General features: G+C 40.1%; 1 protein-coding gene across 1 annotated transcript; it reads right to left on the reverse strand.

Annotated features, from left to right (window-relative positions):
- Positions 1-995: 995 nt before the first annotated feature.
- Positions 996-8,730, reverse strand: DNAAF2 (dynein axonemal assembly factor 2). Its single transcript, XM_020910548.2, has 3 exons — positions 5,968-8,730; positions 2,734-2,877; positions 996-1,835 (listed from the first exon to the last, which is right to left on the reverse strand). The coding sequence occupies exons 1-3, from the start codon at positions 7,804-7,806 to the stop codon at positions 1,329-1,331; spliced, it is 2,490 nt and encodes an 829-aa protein (XP_020766207.2). The 5' UTR covers positions 7,807-8,730; the 3' UTR covers positions 996-1,328.
- Between the last annotated feature and the right edge of the window lie 1,809 nt (positions 8,731-10,539).

Below are 10,539 nucleotides of genomic sequence, written 5' to 3' on the forward strand. Positions count from 1 at the left end.
TTCTGTGTTGATACTGCAAATAGTCATTTCAACCTAAAGATTGTGTACCTAATGTACAGTCTCAAAATTATTACTGAATCAAGAGATTCCTGTCATGGTTGAAAAATGTATATGGTCATCTATAATGGTGCAAATAGTTCTGTTTTATGAGTTCCTTTATACTGCATATCAGGATGAACTGCCAGGTGTTGTTCCAGCTTTTGGTGCTCTGACCTGACCTCCCTAGTTCAAAAAGACTAAAGAAATTAGGTAGTTTCCTGGACTAATATAAGGCCAGAGGTTTGAGTTAGTAGCTGACTTTGGAACAGAACTCATGGTCTTGGGGTCAGCAATTAGATCAACAAATATTTTCCTTTCTATACTGTCTTTCGTGTTGTCTGTCCTAAAACTTTTTGTGAGAGCAAAAAGAAACTACCGGGATTTTCTCCTGGCCTTATATAAAATATTCCACAACTCATAACTTAGCAACTGTTAGAAACATCTGCTGCCCTCTTTTAGGTATTATAAAAGAAACTGATTAGGAAACACTAGCTTTTGTTGTCTTCATGTAATAACATAGGAAGACAATTTTCCTATTGGAGTAAATTCTCAGATTTTCTTAAATTGTCTTGTTCTAAAACTTGTAAACTAATTTTATAAAACCAAGGAATATTTTACTAATTTCCAAAAAATTATTTTAAATTTTGAGAGTTTACAAAGTCATTAGTAACTTTTATTTATATATATGTATACACCCACACAAAAATATGGTGACTTACATATGAGAAGAGTAAGATACAGAGTTGAAGCAGAAATAATAAATTTCAGTGTATTTGTATTGTTTGAATCATTTAATATTGGTTAATAAAGTTCTTTCAGAATCTCTATGACAAGCATAAATACTGAATAAATCCTATTTAGTGAGATTTATAAACACATAGTTTTGAGATTCTCCTTCCCCCAACACACACACTCTATTGTGTGTGCTTTTAGTTCATTGCATTCTTGAGAATTACTTTTTGTGACACAATATTTTGGAAACTATTAAAGTAATGGCAAACAAAAGAAACCAAAAACAAGACTATAAACAGGTTGTATTGACACTAAACATTTAACTCTCCATTAGAAAAAATATACAACAGTGGAATCACAAAATTTCCATAATTAAGGAAGCTTTGTATTGACATAAACTGTACACACACACACAAAATATTAGCTTCAGTTTCCCCATAAGAATAAAAATACAAATTTTAATTTTATACTTTTTTGAATACTTTTGGTTTTAAGATAGTAAACAATCTATGTCCAAAAGTTTTTACTCAGCCTTTAAATTAAAAAATGATACAGAATTAATCCAAGTCATAAAGCAAAGAATTCTGAAAACTGAATGAGCAGTGAGTCACATGATCTTTAATGATCTGCACACTACCATCCTGCATATTGGTTTCCTTTATGTGGTCAAAACCAGGTGTATTGTGAACTGCAGTTTTGTTCAGTAACGGAGATGAGTGATTTTCATTCAATTCTTTCTCTTCAGTTATTACTGGTTCTTTTAAGTTATCTTTTTCTTTATTTGCATAAACAGCACTTTTGTCTTTTATAAATTCACGTTCCTTTTCTGACTTAGGTTGCTGAGACTTTGCAAACAGTTTTTGAGAAACATCAAGAGCCCCTTGTTGCAAGCATGGGACTGAACCACAACTGTCTGCTTCTAGTACTGTGACTGCTATAGATGAATCAGAATCAGTTGTTGAAGTGGAAGCATGTTCTGTATTTTCTTTTTCTGTTAGAGGACTTGCTTCATGGACTTTTTCTTCTTTTTCATGAAGCTGCTCAGAGTTACTGCATTCTTGCAACTATGTTAAGAGAAACAGCAAATTAATAATTCACTGAAACAAACAGAGAAGTAAACTGTACCCCTGGAAACTTCTTTAAGTTGTGAAGGAATAACCCAGTAGACTTGCAAATCTGCTTCCTGGCTTCCCCCTCAAGGTCAATTTCCAAATGCTGCCAGTCATTTTTTAACAATGCAAACCTGGCATTGATTCTCTAATTAAATCCTTTCACTGACTCTTCATCTTCTTCAGGATAAAACAATCCTGGCCTACAAATCTTTTAACATGGCCTATAAAGCCCATTAACAGTTATTTTTATAAGGGCACTCTTGGTTCACTGGTTAGGACTCCACCCTCACTTCCAAGGACTTGAGATCAACCCCTGATTAGGAAACTAAGATCCTTCAAGGCCTCCCAGCCAAAACATTTTAAAAGGGCATTCTTGAATTTTCCTGTATTTCTGTGATTCTTCAGAACCTCTTTCTCAGCCAGTTCACACATATAAGTCAACTGTGCTAGTTACTAAATTATTTAAGCCTAATATCGAAGACTATAAAGATAATCAAACTTAAACTAGAAAGAATGAACAAACCATATATAACATATATAGTTCCTGTGGTTTGAGAGTCAAAAAGAGTTGTTAGTCCCTGGACTAATACTCACATTTCCCAAATGTTAGTTTCTATTTCCTCACTGGACAGTTATTTTGGAATTAAATGAGATAACATAAGTGAAAATGAATCACAGATGTTTAACAGTAAAATACACATCAAAAAAGGTCTGTATTCTTCTTAACATCACTCTTCCCAGACATTATGTGCATTTAAAGTTATGATATAAAAAATCAAGAATTAAGTGATTTGTCAGGCTTCAACCTTGCCCCAAATCACTACTTTATAAAGCCTACCCAAATCCTTACCTTTGCATGTATTTCAATCTTACTATCAGTAACCTGAAGAACTTCAATCAATGGTGGCGTCAGGGGTAATGTCTGTTTGAATGGAGGGCTCAGGACCTCTTCAAGAAACTCATTAACATTATCTTCATTGACAAATAACCTTTCCTAAAATAAAAAGAGAAAAAATATTCTACTTTATTGGTCATACTTGACAGAATTGTATCTAAAATCATCTCATAAAAATTCTCACACAATTCAGGTCTTCACTTTTAATATGTTTATTTCATGTTATTCCTATGCTGTTTTGGCCAAAGAAAACAGTATTGTACAGAGCAAAAATAGCAAGAGTACACACATATCTAGGAGAAGACCCTAAAATAAAAAGTCTTAGTTCCTTTTCTAGGTCTGTATAAATCTGAGGTATGCTTTCCCTCCAGATAATCCTACTTACAAATCATATCTTCCTTTTTTTTCCCCCCTCTCAGTATTTTGTAAGAATAACATCACCTCTAGTTTTAAATGCAGTCCAAACTATAAAATATAATTCAATTTTAGAACACTTCCTAATGAGTCAGCTAAAGATAGACAAGACAGGATGCATTCAAATTCTGTGTGACCAATTTGCCTTTTAGTTCTTGGCTAGGTAAGAGCCAAGTATAATATTTTATTTAAGAGAATTATATTCTATTTTTAAGCACTGTGATAGTCCATTGCAACACTAGCATATAACTGTATATAAGAATGAGGAAGCACTATAAATCAACTAATCTAAAAAAAAAAAGAATGAGGAAACACAATATTGTAAATCAACTATACTTAAATAAAATTTTTAAAAATTAAAAAAAGGAAGGAGGTATATTACCAAACTGTAGGATATACAAAAGTCACTTTTGCAGGGAATCCCAAAGACAAAGCAATTTGTTCCTATTCGAGTATGTCAAGTGAATATAGCTATATGGTTAGGTCTTTGAAGGAATAACCATATTTTAAATTCTTCAAATCAGTTCACTATTGCCCCAAATAAAAATTTTTCCTCTGTACTACAATATAAACAAATTAATTACAAATACACACAATGCATTATTTGGTCCAAATTAGGGGCGTGGTGGGGAGGGGAATCAGAAAGTGATGTTTCGAATTCCCTTCTATTAAACATAACCTGTGAACACCTACCAAACAAAAGTGAACTTTGGTGAAAGAAAAACTTTACATTTGAAATAATTTGCCTTGTATTATCTGAAGATTTAGGCGACAGAATAATACTGTAGGGTACAAACAACCCTCCCCCCCAAAGCATTTCTAAGGTTCATATCTCTGCAAAAGACTTACACATTAACTGCAAAAACTACACCAGATAGTTCAGTTACCTCGGAAGAGTAACATTTATAATGGAAATGGTTATGATTAAAATAGAAAGGACTTGCATAAACTTGCCTTCTTGGTCTAATGACTAATTTTACTATAAAATATAATAAATTCAGAGGTCCTAAAGCTCTAGGAAAATTCCCAATGAAGACTTAAGGTTTACATAAATGTATTTCGTACTTGTGTGTAAAGTAACAAATTCTGACCCTGACAGCCACAAATCAATCTCTCTATAATATTTTCATATAATGCATATAATAATGTAATCATTATATATGTCTACTCACAAAATACTGTTGTGATTTAAAAATATATATATTTTTTTACTTTGATACAGCCTGTTCAATAAAATTTAAAGGAAAAAAATTGAACATTATGGTTCCATCAGCCTCAGCAAATGTGATGATTAATGAAGTAATTATAAATCTATTTCAGGCTTCAAAGATATAAAACACAGTTGCCCTAATCCCATTTTGGTCTAGTTTCTTTGTTAAAAAAAACATTCAGATACTAGAAAGTCAGATTAAAATATATTCTTTAGTATTCTCTCAAATGTTGTCCATTAAAACTTTCTTCCCACCTTGTGAGTTATTTTCTCATTTACTAAAACAATTACAGGAAAACGACTGCCCTTTCCTAAATTTCCCCCTTCTGATGACATAAACAGATAGTCAATTTCATATTTTATTTTCTCACAAAGTATCTTACCTAGCCCTGCCTATTTATTTTACCATTTTTGGAGGGTTTCAATTAACCACTTCTCATAGAAGATGCACCTCATAAACATAAAAATTTAACTTACTAGTAAATTTCTAGAAAAACACAGGAAGAAGTAAAACTTTCTGGCAAGTTAAATAAAGCCCAAGGCACAAAGCTTAAATTTTAATATATAATCTGTGTAACTAGGGTTCTAAATTAGGGAATTTAACCCTTGAAGATCTTAAAAGAGCAAAATAAAATTACATGTAACATTGATACAAACCACAATCAAAAGTACCAAGTGTTGACTTATGAGTATAAACGTTCTATAGAACTTCAAATTTTAAATAGGTCCCCCCCCTCCAGTATTTGCCAATAGTACTGGAGTACTGAATTAAATCTCAAGATCCTAGTAGTAACTACAAAATTATATCCTAGGTAAACCTAAGATTCAGCCTGTTTTTTGACTAAAAGAGATGGAGCTGATGTCGGTGCTAACAAAGGATTATATTACACTTTGTTAAATGCCAGCCATTATGCCAAATACTAGTAGGGAAGAGATTAAAACTGATGCCAAAAGAAGAAATTTCACTGTAATGTAAAGACCACTAGATGTCAATCCCACCAACATCAAGGAGTAAAATTAAGCTGCACCATATGGCAGAGAACGCAAAGTATTTAGATTCAGCCCTGGGTCTGAGTTGGTTTTCCCATAAAAAAAACCGGCACAGGCCGTTACTTTTGTTTTTTGGAAGTAAACTATTATTTACTTTCTAAGGTTGGGAAAAGCTATTTAAAACGTAAAATAACGCTATGATAGAATGTCTCTTCCCTATTTGTGTCACAAACCCCTTTGAGAATATGACTGAAGTTATAGTCCTCCCCAGAAGAAAACCCTCAACTTTGTGTATACAATTTTAGAGGCCTACGGATCCCTAAGAATCGATTAATGCATTGAGGGCAACTTTGAAGATTTGAAACCCATCCACCAGAGAGGATGCGTTAATTTTTTTTTTTTTCCCCAATTATGCGTTTAACGTGTACTGACGTCTTTCATCAAGGGTTATCAACTTCAAGTCGTCAGGAGAGAAGTTATACTGGGAAATCCTTTGTTCAGGATAAACTGTGAGGATGACTGTGATAAGTGGAATAGAATATGTTAAACATTGAGACTCTAGAAAGAACTGTTACCTCCAAACAACAGTTGTTTAAGCCGTAATACCACTCTCTCCAGTATCCATGGCATTCTGGAGACTTGGCCAGGTCTATCACTGCATTGTTGGAAGAAATGCTAACCACTGGTTCTTTGGTACTCAATTTATTCTCTGGAGCAAATTGCAAAAAGAAGGAATAATAAACTAAATCTTGGGTAGAGAAGGACAATTTGTACCAGAGGGGGTTCACTTCCCCTTGAAGACTTTGAGGCAGGATCCAAGGCACTTGAATGAGCAGAGTCAGGGATTCTTCATCCTGCCTACACTGCAAAGGCGGACACAAAGCTTCCCCGCGGTCGGTCTCGGGACCACCCATCGCTCGATCAGCCAGCTCCCTGCCGGTGCCTTCCCGGGCCTCGCGCGCCTCCACGCCGAGGGTCGGGCGCACGCTTGCGCTCCCTACAGAAAGGCCCGCGTCAAGGACCCCGCAGGAAGTACTAAGAGCGCCTCCGCCACGGTCCCCAGGTGAGTTCCCGGCTCCGGGAGGCGGCTCCTCCCCGGTCCCTGGGGTTGATATCTCTTGTCCGCCGAAATCCCGCTCCTCGGATTCTGCGACGCGCTCCTCCCCGGCGGCGTCCGGAGTGGTGATCCCGGCGTCTGCAGCCCGGGTTCGGCTGGGACCTGAGCTTGCGTCCCCAGCACAAACCCCCGCCGGGCCCGCCTCCACGGGGCGAGCGGAAGCGCAGGCCGCGCCGTCAGTTCCTGGCGGATCGGCTGCCCCTTCCGGGGACGCGGCGGGCTCCGGGCGCGAGGCAGTCGGCGCCACGGGAAGCGTGACCACCAGCTGCCGCCGCGCCTTGTTGAACTGTGCCTTGCCGCGGCTGTCATCCACCGGGTACGGGAGCGAGAGTCGCAGCCGGTAGTCGGGCTTCCTTGAATCAAGGCATAGCAGCTTCCCCGTCACCTCCAGCGCCGCCTGCTCGGCCGATCGCAGCAACGGCAGCTCGATGGTAACCACCAGCTCTTGGGGCACGGTGCCGGGCGCCGAGTCTCGGGAGCAGCGGTAGTCCTGGAGGTCCACGTGGTGGCGCTGCACCACGCTGTAGCGAGGCTCGGTGGGGGCGGGCTGCCGGACCGCCTCCGGAGGGGAGGGCGCCTGGGGCCGGGGGACCGCTGCGCTCACGCCGGCCGCCGGGTATCGGTAGGGGTAGGGGAAATCGGGGAGAGGGCTCTCCGGCTCCCCCTCGGGTCGGGCCGGCGCGCCTCCGGGCAGGGGTGTGCGCAGCACGGCGGCATCCGGAGTCCCCTTATACTTGATCTTCAGGGTCTTGGCGTTCCTCCGGTCCAACTTCACGCCGAACTGCTTCTCCACGGCCTCCAGGGCCGTGGCGTCCAGCATCTGGCGGAAGCGCTCGTGGCGCCGGGCCAGCGCGATCGCGTCTGGGTGGAAGACCACGTCGTAGACGGTGTAGCGGCTGCCGCGCCCCCCCGCGTACTCACGGCCGGGGGCCAGGCTGTAGGGCAGGGACCACTGGCTGCCGGACACCGCGCCCCCAGAGCCGGGCTGGCTGCTGGGCGCGCCCACCAGCGCGTTGCTGCACACGTTCACGAAGCAGCGCCGGGTCCCGTCCAGGCTGGTGCGCAATACGTGGCCCGGCTCCGGGTGCACGAACCGCACCTCCACTCCGCGCTCACGCTCTAGCGCCGTGATCTCCTCTTCGTAGCGCCGCCGGTTCTCAGGGTCTGTGAGCTCCTCGGCGTACTCGGAGAACATTCGCCGGAACTCCGGGTCCTGGAAGGCGGAGGTGAGCCGCTGGACCTCCTCTCCACTCAGATCCAAGTCTTCTAGCGGCGAAGAGGCTGCCGCCTTGGCCATGCTGCCCTTCGGCTCCTTGCGTGGAGGCCAAGGGAGATGTATGTATCTGAGACCTAGTGGGTGGGACGCGCGGTGAAATCACTAGTCTGCGGAGAGTGAGGCGGCGGAGGTCAGTAACCGCTTCAGAATTGAGCCTGGGCGGCGCGTGCTCGTTGCCATAGTGACACCACTAACACCCAGGAGGAGGGGCAGGAACAGGGATGATGGAAATGACAGAAATAGCCTTAGTTTCTTCAGACCAACATCCTACGTTGTTTAGATTCCTGTGCCATCGTAGTTACCTTTGCAGAATAAGCACCTTAATAACTAATTCCCAGCATTATGTACGTTATTCGTTGTTAAGAACCCTTCAAGGTAGACCTGATCCTCAATTCACAGATGAGGTGAGACCTGGAAAGTTACCTCACCAAAGTCACACAGTCGATGCACCACCCAGCAGTCACAAACTGATTCTACCGTAAGTTTTTCTGCTTTATTCACTTCGCTAAACCAACATTTCAGTCGTCTAGATAGTTCACCAATTTACCCTATTTACAACTCTCATTTGGTGTGAGAGTTATGCGCAGGTTATTCATAAATAACCAATCATCAGTAAACAAAACTTTGTGGTCTTATATTTGCATTTTTATTATTAACAAAGTCATGTTTACTGATGATTGGTTAAAGGCTTTCTTTACAAAAACAATTACTCTATTTCCTTGGGGTGGTAGAATTTATATTAAAATTTTTCTAAAAAGTAGTTTGGTACCTATGTCAAAAGCCTTTAGAATGTGCATACTTTTTTTAATGCAGAAATTCCAATTCTGAGATCATACTCAAGGCACTATTATGATTCTAAAGGTTTGGGAAGAATCTAAGAATTCAACAGCGGAACTGGTTGAGCAGATTTGGGTAGAGCCATACAATGGGATTCTAAGCAGCCATTCAAATTGATATTATAGAAGAATATTTATTGACTGAGGTAGTTATTAATTGCTGCTGCTACTGCTGAGTCGCTTCAATCGTGTCCAACTTTGTGCGACCCCATAGACGGCAGCCCACCAGGCTCCCCCATCCCTGGGATTCTCCAGGCGAGAACACTGGAGTGGGTTGCCATTTCCAAGTTATTAATTGGTAGTTGTTAAATTCAGTGGTCATTTTTCTGTCCTCGTTTTGACAGCCTCAGCAACATTTAACATAATGTTGGCATTACCTCAATGACAAGACACTATCCAGGTTTTCCTCCTACCTCATCAGATACAGGTCCTGTGGTTTCCCCACACAGAGACCAAGTGTTGGCTTTTTCCACAGCACAGAAATGTCAGCCCACTCCCCTCTTGTGTGATCTACCTGGCCTCTTAAGGCATAATGTCACATGAAAGTGCTTTAGACCCAGATTTCTGAGGTGAGGTCAGCCATGCTGATTAACCACCAAGTGGGGGAGCGCACCACCTGTTGTTCCTCAGGCAGTATTAGCTCTGGGTACTCCTGCCGTACTGTTCGTCTGCTACCCCATTTTTCAGATCTATGCTTCCTTTTAATTTCCAGACAATGTCCACCACTAACTGGTTCTAATTCCTGTCTTATTCTAATAATTATAATTCTGCTAATTATAATTCTAATAATTATAATTAACTGCTCTGCTTTGACTTTCTTCACCTTGCTAACCCCTAAATGCACCCTGTATTTCTAGGCATTAAATGTGTTCCTAAAGAAATCTTTCATGTTTAGCTCTGTGGTTCTTGAAACTAGACCAACAATCTGGCAGTGTCTATTTCAGTACCACTTTCAAGGCCTAGATTGTAAATTTTTCCAAGTAATCTAGTAGCTTTGGGAATTATGCCTTGATTTCACTTTTAATCAAAATTTCCAGGCTATTCTTGAGATTAAAGCTCAATTTTGCTCTTTTAACATCAGGTCTTTTCTAATATTTTGAAAATTTACATCCTCAAACCATATCTCAAATTGCCACTTTATCCTTAACCACAATTCTCAATATCACAATATTCAGATTAAATTTCTTGAGGAATTTCCTTCAGTGTCATTTTAGTTTTTTTTAGTATCTCTTCCCCCAAAAGCTAAGTTTCTTTGAAAGAAGGGTATTCCATTCCAAGTTGTCTATAATATTAAGATTATTCCTACGTTTGAAACACTCTTTGTACCTTTAACAGTGTCCTAACACTCAGATTCATTTCTGGGCTTTCATTGTAGTTCCCGCCATAAACTAAAAGATAAGGGGATGGTGTTGGTGTTATGCCCAAAATAGAAAAACAGGGCTGCTTCAAAGTGAATATTACTCCTCTTAAAGGTAAAAACTGTGGGGACAGTGTTTTTAAATTTTCAGTGCCAAAAGGTAATGTAATGAATATCTCAGTAATATCCCAAAACAACGGTTTTCACTATCATTAGAATAAATTCTATGACTTGAAATTTAAACAATTTGAAATTATTAAATACGCCAGTAAGACTCTTATGGTGAACAATTAGCATGTGAATTGTTCAGTCGCTCCCACGCCAGGCTCCCCTCACCTTCACTACCTCCTGGAGTTTGCTCAAATTCATATCCAAGCATATAACTAGTATAGGAATAATGAAATTTAAATTTTTACATACAAATGTATACTTAGATTATGTATTTTTACACATTTTCATATTTTCCTTACGATTATACAGAAAATATTTTTCCTATGAAACTTTGTAAAGTATACCATTATGTTTATTAAAAAATTTATAAATAGAAATTTAAACAAGACA

This window comes from Odocoileus virginianus, chromosome 6 (assembly GCF_023699985.2).
Source record: "Odocoileus virginianus isolate 20LAN1187 ecotype Illinois chromosome 6, Ovbor_1.2, whole genome shotgun sequence".
NCBI classification, from domain to species: Eukaryota; Metazoa; Chordata; class Mammalia; order Artiodactyla; family Cervidae; genus Odocoileus; species Odocoileus virginianus.

Bases quoted from the DNA above. Each gene is read 5' to 3' on its own strand.
- DNAAF2 (XM_020910548.2), bottom strand. From the start codon at position 7,806: ATGGCCAAGGCGGCAGCCTCTTCGCCGCTAGAAGACTTGGATCTGAGT. The intron at 2,878-5,967 runs GTAACAGTTCTT...TTTTTATTTTAG, and splicing joins TAAACAACTGTTGTTTGGAG to GAAAGGTTATTTGTCAATGA. The intron at 1,836-2,733 runs GTAAGGATTTGG...CTCTTAACATAG, and splicing joins AGATTGAAATACATGCAAAG to TTGCAAGAATGCAGTAACTC.